This window comes from Falco rusticolus, chromosome 13, assembly GCF_015220075.1.
Source record: "Falco rusticolus isolate bFalRus1 chromosome 13, bFalRus1.pri, whole genome shotgun sequence".
Taxonomy (NCBI): domain Eukaryota; kingdom Metazoa; phylum Chordata; class Aves; order Falconiformes; family Falconidae; genus Falco; species Falco rusticolus.
The window spans coordinates 2,012,498-2,030,209 of NC_051199.1; the positions used below are offsets into that span (position 1 = coordinate 2,012,498).

Genomic DNA, 17,712 nt, shown 5'->3' on the forward strand with positions numbered 1-17,712 from the left:
TTAAGACTTCTCCTGCATTCAGCAAACTCAATTCTTATTAAAATAACAACAGCCCAAACACTGAAAGCTCCGAGTGCCGATAGTTGGGAGAGGGGCTTACCTGGAGGGCTCCCCAAAAGGAACCTGGGCACCACCTGACCTTGGCACTGGCCAAGATGCTCCAGTTGGGAAAAGCAGACCTCTGGGGCTGGTGGAGATGTAGGGCACCGCTCTCCCATGTCCCCTTGCAGGTCCTCACGGGTCTCTCCTATCCCCGTCCCTCTCCCCACGCGTCCCCATCCCCACATGTTCATGTTGACCACCCACAGCCTGCTGGTCAATGGAAACCAGCGCTGACCTGCTCCCTTCCAGCTGCAGAGAGCACCAGATGTGCTGTGCTGGCACCTGCTGAGCAACCCCGGGAGGTGATGGAGCTGCTGTCATCCATCTTCCCTAACACTTAGTTTTTAAAGAAAAGCCAAACTCATTTGAAGGGAGTTTTTCTGACGCAAAGCTGACACAACGGCACTGAAGGCGAAGGCGTGATGGGAGGTTAAGGAGTCGGGGACAACTCCCACGAATACAAAGCGCTGACCCTCCAGAGCAGATGCTCCCATCGGAGCCTGTTGTATTTTTGGAGCTGCAGGCAAGCAGGGAGCAGCGCAGAGAGGCTGAAGGCATGCGCCCACACGCACCCGCACACACCCACCAAATCCCCTCTTAATCACCCCCACACTTCCTTCAGAGCGCCCCAGCAATCCTGACTCCAGGCTGTTTATACAAACCACTTGACTCCGTTCCAAGACCCACCTGATTTAAAAGGGAGGCAAATGCCTGTGGGAAGGTCCCTCGCAGACACACTGCTCCCCCCCAACCCCGCTCGTGGGGACCAGCACCCCCCTGGCAATGCTTTCTCAAAAGGAAGAGAAACCCACCCTGCTGCAGGGGAGAGGGGACTGGTCCCTCCATGGCCTGACAACACTTCTCAGGTCCAAGGCGGAGAGCTGGCAGCTATCTGGTCCGTCCCAACCCAAAGCTCCTTCAGAGGAGACGTGTTCAACACATACTTGACCTGATGGGCTGGTGGGGGGCAGGCTGGGCTGCAGGCACCCCCCAGGCATGAGGACACAGCAGCAAGGCTGAGATCCTATCCTGGCACCGATATGTCCCTGTCAGATGCCAGCTATGGCCCCAGTGGCTCGTGCACTCCCAGGAGATGCCCAAGTTGGTGTTTCAGCCCTTGCAGCCGCCTCAGAGGACCCACTTGCACCCTCTCCACTTCCCTGAAGCATACCAGGACTAAAATAAGGCCCTGGGAGGATCGAGGGGGTCTCCCAGCCTTGTGCTGAACCCATAAGGATGAGGAAGCCAGAGCCGAGGGGGTAAACCCATCCCTGAGGTGGGTGTTCTTGGGGTTAGAAGCTTTTGGGGTCAGAGGGAGGTTGGTGCCCCGGGGGCTGGGTGCGGGCAGCAGGTGCTTACACCACTGCCCCATGTCACACACCAGTGAAGCTGTGTGCCCTTCCCTCGTGGCTCTCTCTTTCCAAATTCCTTATGCAAGATAGGACACTGTCATCACTGTCACTGGCCTTAGCAAACAAGCCCACACAGACTGGACTTTAAAACACCTATTATGAAAGGTGAACTGTTTTGTAAGAGGTTTTTTGGGGACCAGGCTGACAGGTCACCAAGGCAGACAATACAGTGCTGGGCAAGTGGGGTTAAATAAGAAAAAAACCCCACAACCTAACCTGAAGTGCTTGATAATCCCAGCATGCATGTGTTGGGCATGGGTCAGAGTCAAGGTCAGGTAAAAAAAAAATTCAGGTTTCTTTTGCTTTCAGAGGAGTGAACTGCCTCTATGGAGCCTCCAGCATCCAGGAGATTCCTCCAGGTGGGAGCCTGGCTCTGCTTAGCAGGGACCAGGGGTTTGGGAAGATGCTGGTACCTGTGGCACAACCACTGCTCCCTCCTCTCTGCCACCTGGAGAAGCAGATAAAGGGTTAATTCCTTGCTCCGTTTCCACATCTTCACGCTGTGGTTGCGGCACTCATGTCCAAAGTCATCCCTCACCTCATTTCTCAGTGTCTTCAGCTTGGCAGCCCTGTCTGGAGATAGAGAAGGTGGAAATGTTGACGGTGCAGCTCAGTCTGTGAGGAGAAAGCACTGGCAGCTCCCAACTGCGGCTCTCACACGCACACTCCGGTGCTGACCTCCAAGCCCACTGCTGCCACATGGGTGGAAAGAGCCAGGGCTTAATTTGTTAGATGGATGCAAGAGCTGCCTGGGGAGCTGCCAAGAGGAGCGTGGATTCTTGCAGAACCTATCCAGCTGCTCTCAGCTGACGGGGGACACCGAGGTAGGACTTGGCCAAAAGCAGTCGTTGCAGGAAGGCACAAAATTATTCTGGCTGGAGTAAACGTTTGGGAAGGATAGGAGTAAGGATGCTCTGCTAGCTCTTTCCCTCTGCATAGTACTGTTGGAGCTACATTTTGGGCTCTGGAGGGCCAAAGTAAAAGTGTTTGATCTTAGCCGAAAGTCATGGCGCAAAGCAGGAGACCCCAACCTGCCCACCTCTGAAAGCTTCTTCCACTTCACTCTCCTGAGCTTCCAAGGGGAAACAAGAAAGGGGAGGGCGGAACTTTAGAAAGTAACAAGAATATCCTCAAAATTTTAAATAGTCATGGAGAAGACAGGCCGTTTCTTTTAGAGCTTGAATATGCTCAGCAGTCACTACACTACGAGACCCTCCTGCAGCAGGATGGCCGAGATTGCTCAGTCCAAAAGAAATATATCAGCTGGAAATGAAAAGTATATGGGCATGTGTGGGGAAGTAAGTCTCTCCTTGGCATCTCTTTCCTACATGGAGCTGCCTAGACTTATAGATCAAAAAGCACCATGCAAGACGGAAAAAAGCAACCAACATTTCCACAAAAAGAACCAAGTATCCTGCCACACAGCACAAATCCCCACCATCCCTTAACACAAGCTTTGGAGCCTGGAGCATGGCCCACTGGTAGAAGCTGGCTCCTAAATTTTATGTCTACTGCAAAAAAATAAACAAATAATAATTAAAAAAAAAAGTGGTTAGGGGTTGTCTGAAGCACGCCACTGCCCAGATTAGTCACAATGATGACTGTCTGCTGCCCAGTAATCCACGCTTTTCAACCCCCGATTATCAAGTAGAAAGACGTGTTCGCTCCTTTTGCGACAAATGTACAAGTGGGATTTCCCTGCGCATACCGCAGTGCCCTTGCACGGTCTGTGCATCCCCTGCTTTGCTCAGTTGCTGTTGAGGGAGCATCCAGGGGACATAAAAATACGCCCCTGCCTCAACACACAGGTGCCCACTGCAGATGTCAGAAGGAAAGGAGGGTTTTGGCTGTGGAGGATCGCTGAGAGCAGACCCTCAGTGTGTGAGGTGCGAGGGTTTGCTGCTTCCCAAGCTGCTGCTGAGAAAATACTCCCGCCTGCAAAAGACGATGCATATGGTTAGGCCTTGAGGCCAGACCGAGCTGCGGGTAGGCTGTGTGCTTGGGTCTTTGCTCGTTCCTTTTTGCAAAGGTCGCTCTTCTTTACAGTGCATCAGGATCCGACCGTGATTTCCTTGAAGGCTGCTTCAGCTTGGCTTCATTTTCCCTGACCCGCAAGTGTATGTAAACACCCTCCCGCACGCTCGCAGCCCTGGCCGTGCCTCATGCTCCCTATCAGCGACACTCCTCTCCCGTTTTGCTCGTGGTAATCTTATCTACGCTGACCACTCCTTCTTGTGTTTGGGCACTGAATCACCTTGCCCCTCATAAAATTATCTTGTTTCATGTCTCCTAGACCTTGATCCCACTAAACTTTCCAACCCATTTTGCTGTCTAGCTCTTGCCCATCTTTTTCCTTACCCTGCTGCTGGTGTTACTGGTGAAGGCCAGGTGGCTCCTCCCTTTCGAAACCACCAAAACCAGACATAAACACGGTGTCAGATCCATCCAGACCTAGCCTTTGCTTTCTGATACCAGCAGCACCGCTGCCAGTGCTGGAAGACCCCAGCCACAGCGGGTCCTTCTCCCCCATGCCACCCCACTTGTCCTAAGGACCCTGCCTGCCTCTTTGCTCCGAACACCCACCCAGCTCACCGGCTCTCCTTGCACAGTGCCCAGGGTTGGAATAGCCTTTGGTTTTCTTGCTTTAACCAATGGCCCTCATCAACAGTGACTTTCTTCTCTCGCTGCTTCCCTCTCCAAACCTACAGCCATGCTGCCTTCAGACCAGTGACTTGATGAACCTTCTATTCTTGCCCACAGCTAAATAAAGCAATTCATAATCTTTTCCAACAGGATATGAGAGCACAACTGTTACACCTCCAGGCTTCTGAAATACACTCCTCTCAGCAAATTCCTGAAGCCCCTTATAAAGGAAGGGATAAAACACTTGCTCCAATGCTGTTGGGGTGTCAGATCCCAAGGCAAGGCTCCCACTTCTTCTGCAGAAGGCATTCAGCCTCCCCAGGGTGGGGAGAGCTCCCCGCTCCCGGCCACTGCACCCCGCATGCCCCAGTATCTTCACCCTGGGATGCTTTAAAGCCTTATCACACTGAGAACCCACAGCCTCCCCTCCCGACCTTGCTGTCCGCCCTCCCACACCATCCCTCCCCCTGCTCCAGTACAGCACCCAAATAAATCTGCCCCAAGGCTTTTGAATCTCCCCCGGGGCTCCCTCCCACTGACAGTAACTCTCTGTTATCCTCCTGCTGCCTTTTCTGTGCCAGGCAGTCTGCAGGGTAAAAGCCTCCCCCTGCATGTGCTCCCAACCATCTCACGCTGCTCCCCCGAGCTCTCCAACTAACTGGCTTCCAGCTGTAACCCGTCCAGCTCAGCTAAGTAACAGGACATTTACAATGCTCTCATCATTGTCATGTTTCTGGGGATCCCAAACAAGCAATTAGCTATCAATTAAAATAGCACAAACCCACGAAAGAGACAATAAAGGTGAAGAAGCCAAAAAGATCTGAGGCACTGCAAATAGTTAATGCCTCTGAAATAATCCTTTGTCAGTGGGTGTCTGGAAGGGCAAGATGGGTGTGGATGTGATGAATGGAGACAGCAGTTAGGACTCTGGACCAGGGGACATCAGTGGGGTCCATGGACATGTGTGGATATCAAAAAGAATAATCATCCACTTCTCCTCCACCTTTCAGACCCGTTTTGTTCCCTTAGGCTGTGAGGTCCTCGGTGTCCCCAGTGCCACCGGGTGCTAGCACCCACCTGAAGGTTGGCTTCATCTCCCATTTGCCAAGCAGCACCATCGCAACCCCTCAAAATCCCAGTGCCAGTCGGCACAACCCTGGAAGCTCTGGTGAACTTCAAAGCAGGGGGCTGTCCTTGCTCACCATCACCTATCCCCACCCCCGCTGCGGGCTTACCGAGATGCTCTAGGCTTCTCATGGGGGACAGTGCTCAGCAGCAACCTCCCAGCCCCAAAAACTGAAGGCCTTTTGCATTCTTCTTTCTCTCTTCAAGGTGATTCAAGCCAAACAGCCAGCTTCTAGAGGGGTCGAGCAACCCCGTCACATCTGAGAGTGCACTCAAAACCCTCAGCAAACGAGCAGGTTTATTCCAGCCACAAGATACAGTGCAGACAGCAAACAGACTGTTGGCCAAGCCAGGCGGTGCCCTTAAATATCAGTGTAGACCGAGCCTTGGTGCCATTCGGTGTAATTGCTTTATTAGCTTCAGTTGTTAATACCCACGTGTAACAGGGAGTAACTTCCACAGCGGCAACAAGGAACTGTCACCAACCACGTTCCCGCAGGGTACAGAGATCAGCTGTAAACGCCTGCTGTGTCAGAGCACGGGTACAAGCCAGTAGCCACATCCAAGGGCACTCACTGCTGCCCTGAGCGCCTGCTTTGGCACCGGTCCCCCAGCAGCACCTCCACACCACCCATCCCCAGAGTCCACACCATCTTCCCTGTCCCACTCTTCAGATCTCTGCAGAACCATTAGAACCACTGCTTTCCACCAGGGTCTTTCCCTCTCTGATGCACATCCCTGGCACCACCATACTCCCGCACCTCCGAACCTCAGCGGCATCAGGGTGAAGAACATCCCGAGAAAGATGGGAACCAGTGCAAGGAGATGGTGGGCTCCGTCGCAGGGAACGTGGAGGAGCAAGACCACTTACACAGGAAAATAATTTGTTATTTTTAGCCCCAGCCCTGCAAAAGGCACTCTGAAAACGATCCGGGCCTGTCAGCTTTATGGATTAAATATGAGCTTCGTGATTAAGACTTGGAGCCTGCTGCAGCTTGGGGTTTTTGTTGTGTTGGAAGTACTGTCCCTGTCAGAAACTGCCATAGTTTATACAAGGGCGCTGTGTCTAATTTAAACCCCTTTAGAGTACCTGTCTCTGTGTGGGATGATGCCAGCAGCTTGCCACACAATTAGGTGCTGGGTGAAGACTTTATATAATGCATTATTTGCAGCACCAATGGCTTCTTGCACAAACGAGAGCTAAAAAGCCGTATAAACCCAGCTGCTTGCTTACGCCTTGCCCTCTGCTGAGCCGTTCACAACAAAACAGCGTCCCAAACCTGGAAATTCGGTTGTGACACTTTGATTTTCTACTAATTTTGGGGGGCTGAGAGGATTGACAACTGCACACAGGCTAGTGCTTTCCTACCTTGAAGCATTTATTTTTTTAGTGTATATATACATATTTGACACAAATGTGACAGCACAGGAAGACTGAACAGGTCAGGAAAGGGTGGGGGGTGTCATTGCCTGCTAATTTATATATATTTGCTGTTAGAAACAAGAACTTTGCTCCAAGGGATGGATGTCCTGACTCCCCACCATTCTGGGTGTTACACATCATCCATCTGATGCCAACATGCATGTTTTTATAGAGCTCAAACTGTTCCTTAAGGTGCTTGCACCGTGCCGGTGTTGGGCCATTGACTTTTTAAAACAGAAATGCTTCTTTTCACACATTGGTTTTCCCTTAGCACAGCTGAACTTGCACCAGCCAGGGCAAACAGGAGGTGGGGGGTCTCCGCTGGCATCTCCAGGAATCACTTTGCATGTGTTCCCACACAGGGCTGCACCACCTCTCCCCCAAAAAACACCTCCAAGGACCCCCAGGTGGGCTCAGCAGTGGGTGCCTGGACAGACTGGGGAGCTCCAGGCTCCTGGCCCGATTGTGAAGGTGCGGCTGGAACCCCAGCAGGCACCAGACATTGGGCATTTCGAGCTGGAGCTGGTGGGTGCAGGCAGGAGCCAGGTACCTCTTGGGACAGCCAAAGCTCCTGCCGCCAGCAAAGGGACACCCCCATGTCATCTTCCCTTGGCCAAATGCCCCAGGAGGTCCTGGGCACCGTGTTGACCATGTGCCCTGGGGCATGTGGGGTGCTGAGCACCCAGCCCAACCCCTGTGGCACCCACAGCCCGCATCCTGCAGCTGCCTATGGGATGAAGAAACGGTTTAACATTTATTTATTTGGTGGGTGGGTTTTTTTTAACCCTAAAGTTTTACATCCTGCAAAAGGCACAGCATTTGGCATTTTTTTTTCCAGTTCCAGGATATTTTCACATGCTGCTCTGTAAGTGTGCAGCTGAAGGGAGCTGTGCATATTTCCATGAAAGAGCATGAACTGCAAGGAGGGCTCTGTTCTAGGCTGTTTTCTGGTGACTTTACTCAACCCACGCCATAGTCATTACTGAACCAGCCCGGAGGGGGTTAGGGACCCTTAGCACCTCCAGAAGAGGAGGGGTCAGGTCACCAGCCCCCTCCAGAGGCATGCCAGAGTAGCCCAGAGGCAGCCTTCAATTACCCAGGGTAATCTCAAACTCTCCCTCCCGAAGCTCACAGCCAAAAGAGGCCATTAAGTCACCTGCTGGAATAGCCCAGCCTGGGCAGTGGGGACCTTCAGGGATGTAGGACCGGAAGACATCATCTGGGATGATGCCTCCAGCCCTGGGATCCTCCGGGGGAAAGAGCACCCTGTTGGGAACAGCCCCATGGCACCCTTCAGCATCCCCATGGCACCCCATGATTTGGTGACACTTTTGCTGCCCAGAAACCAGCTGCAAGCGAGCACAGCCCAAAGGGGACCAGGCAGCCCCATCCTTCACACATGGTGAGGAAAGCTGGATGGCAAATAAAACCCAAACCCATCCCGGACAGCGATGCCCTACCCATGGCTGCACACTCCTGAAAACACGCTCAGCTGGAAAGTGCTGACAAACCCTTCCTCGCAGCAAACACACGCTCTTCTTCAGTAACACTAGTGGGAAATCACACCCCAGCCCTAAGCACGACCAGCAGCACCAGCACAAGGGGGTCCTGACAGCTGGTGGCCCTTTTCATGTACCCAAAGCAGCTCTGCCGTGGGCAGGTGCTGTTGGGAGCTGCCATTCCCCAAAACTGCAGCTGGCTGCTTCGGATGCCAATGTGTGGAGGTGCTGCCAAGCGAGGCATGAAAATCCCCCCCACCCAGCAAAATCCTGGCCGACGCAGGCAGGTGTCCCAGGGACAGGAACCAGCGTGCGCAGCAGCCTCGGTGCCCATCCAAAAATGGGCCAAAATGTGCCACACAGGGAAAAAAAGACAGGGCGAGGGGTGGTGTAAAAGCACAATGGTTAGCAGGGTTTAAAACGTGAGAGGTGGCCAGGGTGGATGGTGTTTTCTCACGCAGGCAGTAACCTCAAGAGCCTGAAGCTCAGGCAGGGACTGGCTTTAAGATGACAGCTCTCACCTTGCTAATAGGGGCAGGTGAGTAACTGGGCAGCCAACACCAGAAAACCCACTTCAGCCTGCTGAGATTTTGCTTCTGTCACTCCAAATGCCCTGCTCATCAAGGTTTTTAAAGCAAGTCAGTGTTATTATAGGGCAGTGGTGGGTTTTTTTCACACCAGGATGTGGTTAATCATTCCCCAGGCAGTAGCACACTGTGTACTGGACACCGTGGGTAAGCCCCGCAGCTCACGGAGAGCTGCCCACACAACGCTTCCACGGGGTGTAACACCCACGCGCCCTGCGGGGTACCACCCCGAAACCCACCGAGTTCCCCAGACCTTCCCGCGCGCCGAGCAGGACGGACCTCAGCGGTCTTATCCAGGACTGCCCGAGGAGTGGACTTTCAAATTCTGCATCTGAGCAAACACCCTTCATTTTACTGGCGGTTTGTGGGGACGTGCAGGATGGGTTGGGGTCACTCTCCGTGCAAGCATCCTCCTCCCTCCCCACTGGGGAAGTGGCACATCCCTGCCCGGCCCGCTCCTTACCTTGATGTTGCAGAAGATACTCCGGGAGCAGGTGCCAGAGCTTTTGGGGATGTCAACTGGGGATTTGCTGGCTTCAGGGTGGACTCCCATTGTGGGGGCTTTCTGGGGAGCCCCAAACAGCTGGGCTGCGTGTGGGCTCCTGTCCCTCTCCAGCCTGTCCTGCTGCTGGTCTGTGCTGAAAACCCTCCAAGCCCGCAAGTGAGCAAGGCAGTGTGAGCGCGAAGTTTTTATAAGTCTGCTCTCCGGCACGATGATGAAACCATTTCTCCTCCCTCTTTTGCTTTGTGCACCGAGGGAACTTTAAAGTCACAGGAAGCTAACGCGGCGTGCGGGGAGCAGGTGGGCGTGAGGGCTCGCCGAGCCCCGGCCAGTTTGGGCATGGGGACTGCGGCGGTGTCACGATGCTCGCCCACCCATGGGAGACACCCAGCATCCCGACCAGCTCGTCCCGGCAGCGGCTCCCCTCTGCTGCACTCACACCCGAGGCTGCAGGACGCAGCTGAGCAAGGCACAGGCACCGGCAAAGCAGCTTTCCCGCAGGGAAAACCACTGGGGTGTTAATCCAGTCCCCCCGAAGGGGTGAGAGGAGGGGGAAGCACCTCAGCAAACTGAGATTTGGCTCCCAGGTGGTGGGAGGGGAGGAAATTGAGTGGCCAGATGGAGCAATCCCTCCGAGTTATGGGGTTACAGAGGAAAAAAATTCTCCTGCTTTTCTCTCATGGAAAAAACGGCATTTGTGAAGCTCTTCAGCACTGTTTTTTTACCAGCACCTCTCCGGGGCTTTGTTTATGCAGAGCACTGATTTATTTTGCAGGCTCCTCACAGGGAGGAAAAGTGTCAGAGGGAGAAGGGCAGGTTGAGCCTGGCTGAGGGGAAACCAGCTTCAAGGATTTTGTCAAAGCTATTGCTTTTCCCTGCATAAATCAGGGCAGGGAGAGAGGTGGGAGGACCCTGCCAGAAACAGCGGAGCCCACCTTGGGGTGCCCTGAGCCTGGAGAAACCAAATCCCAGCTCCTTGAATGGTTTCCCTATAGGGGGGCTGGCAGGTCCTTATATACGCCCCAGTATGACACCAAGGTGCCAAGCCCCGCTCTGCGGGCACCCACCAGCACCCACAGCCTGCCCGGGCACCCACCGTGGCCGCTCGCCACGAGAGGGTGCATTGTGCCCGTGGGAGAGGCTCCCTGGGTGCTCCCTGCCCCCACCTCACCCCGCGTCCTGCCAGAGGACCCCCAGGTCAGGACCTTTGGGGTCTGGTGCCAGTCTGACCAGATGTAAGGCTTGAAAGCAGTGGGGAAAATAGCGTTGCTAAGATAAGGAGAGCTGGTTTGGGCTGTCAGCTTCCCGGTTTCCTAGCCCGTTCCCAGGAGCACCGCTTGCCAGGACAGGTGGGTATCACTGGTGGCAAAAAAAAAAAAGCATTCCCTTTCCCCTTCTCCCTTTTTCCACTCCCATCCCCAGATTTGCTAGATCTGGGATCAGGGCACAATGTGAGGAGACCCTTTTCCTCTGACAGAGTCAGCTGAGCCCTTTTATCCACTACTCAATGGCAAAAGAGAGTTTCAGCCTCACCAACAGAAAAGCCGAAGCGAGCCAGCTCTGCTCCTCTCCCATCCTCCCCATGAGCCTGACATGCTGCTGAGCTCATTTTTCAGGCAATGCCTAACCTGCTTGCTAACAGCCCTGTCTTTTCAGTTTATTCTGCAGAGACCCGTGACGCTCACTTTGTTGTAACAACCACCTCCACGCAGCAGCAGCTGTTTCAGCCGCTAACTTCGGCTTTGCCCTACACATTTCTCTCCATGCAGCAAAACGCACCGGGGGAGAGGCACGATGCCCAACAAGCCCTTGCCCTGCCTGGCCGCAGGCAGAAATGACCCCTGCCCCAATGCCCCACATCCTGGATGGGGTTGGAAACCTCCTAACCCCCAGCTGATGACCCCCCCAAGGGGAAGCAAACGGCTGCAGCGAGAGGAAAGGGCATCAGGGCGCTCTGCACGCAGCTTCTGGTAAACGCCCCCACGGGCTGCACTGTCACCATCCCACGGGGATGTGGGTCCTTGCTGGGAACTCGCCACATGTCCCGGCTGGCCAAGGAAGGGACAGAGGCTGGGGCAGCCTCCCACGTTCTCCAAACCAAAGGACCTGGGTCCCCAGCAGCATGGTGCTCCCCAGGTCTGGCCACCCTCCAGCCAGCTCCCGCTAGATCTTGGACACGGACGGATGCCGCAGAGGGGCTGATTTGCTGGAGGGCAGGAAGAAGTCATGCTAGCAACCCATGCTGCTGTTGTATTTCTCAATCTGCAGCTCTTGCAACAGCGCTGGGGACCTCCCTGCAGGGCTGCACACCTTGCTTACCCACGCCATGCAGCGTCTTGGTCTACACTCCCATGAACAAGCTTCCAGTGAACATTTTTCCCAAGCAGGGAGCATTGCCCAAGCCTTGGCAGCTTATCTAGCTATAGTAAATAGTACAAGAAAGGCTGACAAATCTGAATTTAAAAGTCAAGTCGTGGTGGTTTCAGTTATTAAAGGCAGGCACAATTTAAGGATGCATCCAGTACCTGGTGTGCTGCAGCAGCTCCACGAGGTTCCCTGTGGCCAGTGCAGGTGTTTTGTCTCACAGCAGAAGCAAAGGGCTGTCCTGAGCAGGCTCTGGCCACCTAGATGGGACCTTCAGAGAGCACTACTGACATCTCCCAAGCTTTTATCCCACTGGAAGAGAAGTTCCAGCCTTTGGACACAAATTCAGCTCTAGCTTTCTTACACCAACATCGCTTTTAAAAAATTACAGACCTTAGACAACAGATTGTCCAACAGCAGTAACAAAATGAGATGCACATGAGAAAACAGGGGACTCTGCCTCTTCTTGAGGATTCTCTGATGCGTTTTCATTCCCAGAGGGTAACAGCCTTGGCAAGGAACGGTTTGGCCTGCAGATGAGTGCACAGGAGGAAAATGATTTATGGTGGTGCTGACAAGGAGAGGAGAGTTGGGTTTCAAATTTTTCTCATCGTGCTTTGTTAGGGCAATACGGTTGATGTTAAGCGCCTGGCAGGAGAGATCACACGTTGACAGGGCTTGGTTCGTTTTACACAGCTCCTGGGGCTGCATGTCTTTTTCAGCCTTTGAAATGAGCTCCTCCTACAGCAGTCATGCTCTCCTGGCCAAGACATCAGCTGGAAGGAGAAGACCTTGCTGCTGCTGAGCAGGAACCAGCTACTTCAACCAGCAAAGCTGAATCAGGCCCGCAGCTCTCTATGTACACCACCAGTCCATCCTCTACCCCACCATCTTCCCTCATCCACAACAAGCCATCAGTTGAAGCCTGCCCACCAGGTGAGTTCCCCGTGGGCAGACCAAACTTGCACCGGTGTAGCTATGCAGGAACTGAGGCAGGTCCCTTTTTGCTGCCAGGGGATGCTCACCTCATTTGCAGAACATCAGAACCCTCAAAAGCTGCTTTTCACATGCTGGGGAGGAGAGTGGGTCAAATTCTTTCAACATGACCACAGCTCTTCTCTTTCCTCACACCCTGCTCCTTACTCCTTTCTAGCAATCAGTGGGTTGATGCTTTCATGGGGCGAGGACCAGACTAGCTCTGCTTTACCACCTGGCTCCAATCTGGCAGGGACTGAAGCATCTCAGTTTTCCTCCATGGTATCCCCAACCAATTCTTTTCAAGGATTCCTTGCCTGCTGGGCTTTAACAGGTGCTGTGTACCCACCAGCGCTGAATCATAGAATATCTTGAGTTGGAAGGGACACATAAGGATCATCAAGTCCAACTGAGACTCAACTGGGACGGTCTTCCTGGTCCCTGGGAAGACTAGATGAAGAGACACTGCATCCCAGCATGGAAGATGGTTTCCCGGTGTGCAGTGCACACACAGGAGGGGAGTCCCTGTTACGTTTGAAGCTGGATGAGCAGATCTTTCTTAAAAGAAGGTACTTCCTTCCCAGCAGCCTCCCTATCAGTGACTCAGGACTGAGACTTGGACTGCTCCAGTCAGTATTGCATTTCACACAGACCTGCTTGAAGCATCATCCATGGTGTGGAGCCAGTCAGCCCCGGTCCCTAGGGAACGATGGGCCACGGAATTCACGTTCCTGTCTTGGAGCTGGCCAAATGTAAACTGTGTGGTCAGACATCTCAAGGAACCTGGTTCCTGCGAGGTCAGACGTTATTTCCCCAGATTCAAAGGTGTGGATCCAGAAGACTCAGCTTCTTTCCAAACTCTTTGGTAGCTTCATGTGATCCAGCAATAGCAGGGAAGCCCACAGCAGCAAGCCTGTATGTCTCCCCAGTTCGGGAAATCCTCTACATTGGATAAAAGTAGAAGCTGGAGAAGAGACTGGACCTCAGGACCACCTGGCTCAGCAGAAGAAGGGAGCGAGATGTGATCCAAGCAAACTTCTGGTCTTTTCAGACATAGCAGCAATGAAGATCCTACCACCACCATCAGCCATGGGAAGAGATGTGAGGATGGACAGACACTTCGAGAGACACATGACCTTGGGAAGACCTGAGGAGGCTCTGCAAGACAGAGGAAGGGACAGAAGCAGGGTCAGAGCCCTACATACAGCTCATAAAACGAAAAGCCCTAGAGATTATTGCCCGAGATGTGCTGGGTCTCCTGCTTTGTGGGTGGTGCTGTCGCAAGCAGGATTAGGAAGGGAGCGAAAGGTGATCCTTGTATTTACTTGGGGACCTCACGCACCTTAAAAACAAACTTCCTGGAGCCACGCAAGTCCCCAGTTTTCACCAGCACCAGGACAGCACAAGCCTCTGCAGAAGCAAGCACAAAGCCCCCAGGCTCCTGGAGGGTTTCAGACTTGCAAGTACAAGCGTTGCTCTGGGAATGCAGATTAAAAACACCCACGTTCCCTGCCGCATTACTAGAGCCAGTCCCTGGGGTTGCAGACCAGCACGCCTAACCCTCCCCCAGAAACCCCATTTATTCTCCACAGGGCTGGTGGTTTGGCACCATGGGGGACAAGGACCAAAGGGGATGGGGTGGCAGCACGCACCAGCGGTTCCTGCCAATGCCTGTGGTTGCAAAGGAAATTACAGACCATGACAGGCTGGATTTAATTTACCAGCAACATATATTTGATCTGGAGCAGAAATACTGGTCAGAGGAAGGTACACAGCCATACCTGAAGAACAGGCTTGGCTGGCTCACAGCCCAGCCTGCTCTGGGGATGGAGAGCGAGGGCAAGGTGCTTTGCCCTCACCCACAGAGGTGGTCCAGCCCTCGGGGAAGGGGCATCAAGGTCACCACGGTAGAGTGACATGTACATAGGAGCTTTTGGGATGAGCAACACTTGAGCACCAGCACGGGACATGACACCACTTACCGTCCAGCCAAGGCCACCACCAGCCCTGCGGGGAATCAAGCCGCACCCAGAGATTAGGAGTGAGGTCAAGGCAGGATGGGAGAGCAGGTAATTTATATTGAAGATGATGGCAGAGGTGTGTGTCAGCATTAAACCATCCCTCCCATGGTTGGCTGCCCACAACCAGCCAACTTGCAGAGGGTATTTGCGCTGGTGACTAATAAATACATTAAGCAACTCTGTTGTGCTCTTCATCCCCTACACAAACCCAGTCAATCAAACCTCCTGCAGGGCAATGGCAGGAGAAAGGCTCGTTCTGGGGGAATAAGTGGGGAGGCAAGGGCAAGCGATGCAGGCGGCCGCTGCGCCACGGGGCTGTTGCAGAGCCTGGGAACTACGAGTCTGTGATTTTGGTGGGCTGAGTCTTCAAAAAGAGCGGAGAGTAAAGCAAAAAGCACGGGAGCTTTCAAGAGTGCTATAAGCGAAGAGGGTAGCAAAGGAAATGCTTTTAAACGAGCCCTGGTGCTACTTTATGTCACTTCTCTTAAACAGCCACCTTCTTTCCCTCGGCCTTTTCAGTTCTAAGTAAGTCTTGTTTGTTATGAGGCCACTTGAGTCTTGCCATCAACTGAATCCCTTTTTAAATTTAAATCCTTTTTATACCAAAGGCTCTTTGGTTAAGCTGGAGATGACTCGGTTTGGGTGGAACCAGCCAGCTTTCCTTTCTCCATCACACCTTTTCCACTTCTCTGTAACATCTCTTGGAGATGCCAGCCCCCAGGTCACATCTGGGGCCTTTTGCTCAGCAGGTTCCAGAGAAGAAACTCTGACACTCCTGGTAAAAGCAGGAGGTGGGAGATTGGAATTAAGATTATTTATTCCAGCCCCTCCCCAGCTAGTCATTTGCATGACATTTGCATGCACAATAAATGCTGCCCCACCATAAACAAGAGCAATCGCAGGCATGGCAGGTGATGTGCATCACTCACTGCAACGTGGGTGCTGTGAATAGCAGGGGTCAGCACCCAGCAGGGCTGTGCCAGCAAGGACCCTGCAACCCTCACACCCTCCAGCCACCCCTGTAAAGCCTTCCTGGCACTCCCCGGGTACAGTATTCAAAGTAACCAGATGTTTGTAGTTGGGCCAGAGCCCTGGCCTTTGCTGCAGGATGTGTTCCACAAGCCCAGAACAAAGACAGTCCTTGCCTCGAAGGATTTGCAATCTAAAGCATCAGTATCCTGTAGTAAAAGCAATTAAATGAGGCAGACAAGGATCTGACTGTGCCATTCAAAGCAGAAATGTATTTCCTTGAAATTGCTTCAAGTGATCATGAGACAGTCTAATTTAACTCTGCCCACTGCCAATATACTTTACAGTTGGTAAATATTTTAGGAACGGTGCCCCTAAGCAAGGCTTGTGCAGCCTGAAAAGGCAGAGTGTCAAATATTTTTTGTAAAAATCCTTAACCCTGATTACTCCATGGGCCTACATACCCAGGAGAGACAGACTTTTCCAGGCTTCTCCTGTGCCTTGATATTGGTTGCAGGGCAAATCTGTTATTTCACACCAAAAAGGTTGCATCCAGCAGCACCAAAACCTGCCGCTGCTTGTAGGGATGTTGTTAAATCCCTGGCTGCAGGTCTGCAAAGGTGCTGTCCCAAGAGGTAAGGGTCAGATATGTGACTGAATCAGACCTTGAGCAGCTCAAGGAGGGTCCTGTCCAGCAGGACATCCCACTCCCTGGCTGCTGGCAGGTGGCACATCCCAGCACAGGGGAGAAGGTAGTGACATCTCAGCATCACTTACCCCAACAGCTGCTCTCCGCTGGGTGCAAGCTGGAAGCGCTGGCCTCCCCAGCAAGAGCGCCAAGGGACAGCCCGTGTTTCAGCCTCCTCCTGCTGTTGCGAAGGTCCAACCGTGAGCAACGCGGCACCCTCTGATCTTGTTCACTCCTGGTGACGAGTCTCTGCTCTTTGACAGATCAACATGGTGAGAGTCCCCACAAAAGCCCCAGGATGGGGTGGAAGGGCTGAGGTGGCTTTCATGGTTTCAGAGATGGGGAGACCCATGTACCCACATCTGTCACATCCCACCAGAAACCTTCACCTCCTCAAAGAGCTGATGCTTGTCAGATATATTGACCTTTTACCTTGGAAATGATTTTATTTAGCTGTTCTTTGACCTCTAAAGGACATCAGAGTGTTCTGGCAGCCACCATTCAAATGGAAATTAAAAAAACCCCAACACTTAAGTACACAAAAGCTTTTATGAATATTACTCTACTACATGAAAGGAGCTAGTCCAAACATTGTACGGTGGTCATAGCTCTGGTTTGATCCCTCCTGAAGTTGTGGTAAGGACAGTTAAACCACAAAGTTTGGATGCTTGTCCACTTCCCTCTGGAAAAAAGGTTAAACTAAATTAAAAGAGGATAAAAGAGAGTGAGTTCAGCACATCTCATTCCTAATATCTGGCCACAACACTGTACTCATTACCCTGCAAGTCCTGAAGCTCTTGGGGACTCTTAAATGTGGAGTGAGAGTTATGTGTTTGCAAGGAACATGGTTCAGTCTCCACTAATATGCAGCAAAATATTTTTATTGTACTATATATTGATTCATTTAATGACTATGGCAACAAGAGTGCCAACACAGTTGCATAATCATCCGATATTTTTTTTCCAGCTACTTCTAAGTTTCATAAAAACTCCTTGTTTGGTTTGAAATCTTCCAGATTTCCCCGATACTGTGCGAGCGTGTGCGTGTGGTTTGGCTTCGCTGCGTAAGAGGCGGCCCACTAAATAAAACAGCCTGAATTTCAATAAGCAGCAAACCAAAAACAAACCAATAAAACCTGTTCTCCTCACATTCGGCGTGAGGCAGAGGCGGCTGTGAGTAAGATGCTGAGATTTGGCAGCCACCAGCCCCTGCTGACATGTGTTTTGTAGAGCTCTACTGGAAATTGGTTTTGACAGATGCATTTTTGCATGCCCAAAGCAGTTCAGATCTCTCCATTCCCCTCCTCCTCCTCCACAGAGGCTTTCCCAGACAAGACCACTGCCTCACGCTCCTGACGTCCCCACGCAAAATACCTTTGCAGGGTGCCTCTTCCCACCGGCA

General features: G+C 52.6%; 1 protein-coding gene across 2 annotated transcripts in view; it reads right to left on the reverse strand.

Moving 5' to 3' along the window:
- SLCO2A1 (solute carrier organic anion transporter family member 2A1) overlaps positions 1–9,533 on the reverse strand; it is a 30,004-nt gene extending 20,471 nt beyond the window's left edge. The window contains exon 1 of one of the 2 annotated variants that reach the window (XM_037407070.1): positions 9,255–9,523. In XM_037407070.1, coding sequence (XP_037262967.1) covers positions 9,255–9,344 — 90 coding nt within the window. In that variant the 5' untranslated portion in view covers positions 9,345–9,523. Of the gene's footprint in view, positions 1–9,254 lie in introns of both variants that reach the window. The other variant, XM_037407071.1, reaches the window with a different exon arrangement.
- Positions 9,534–17,712: the final 8,179 nt, after the last annotated feature.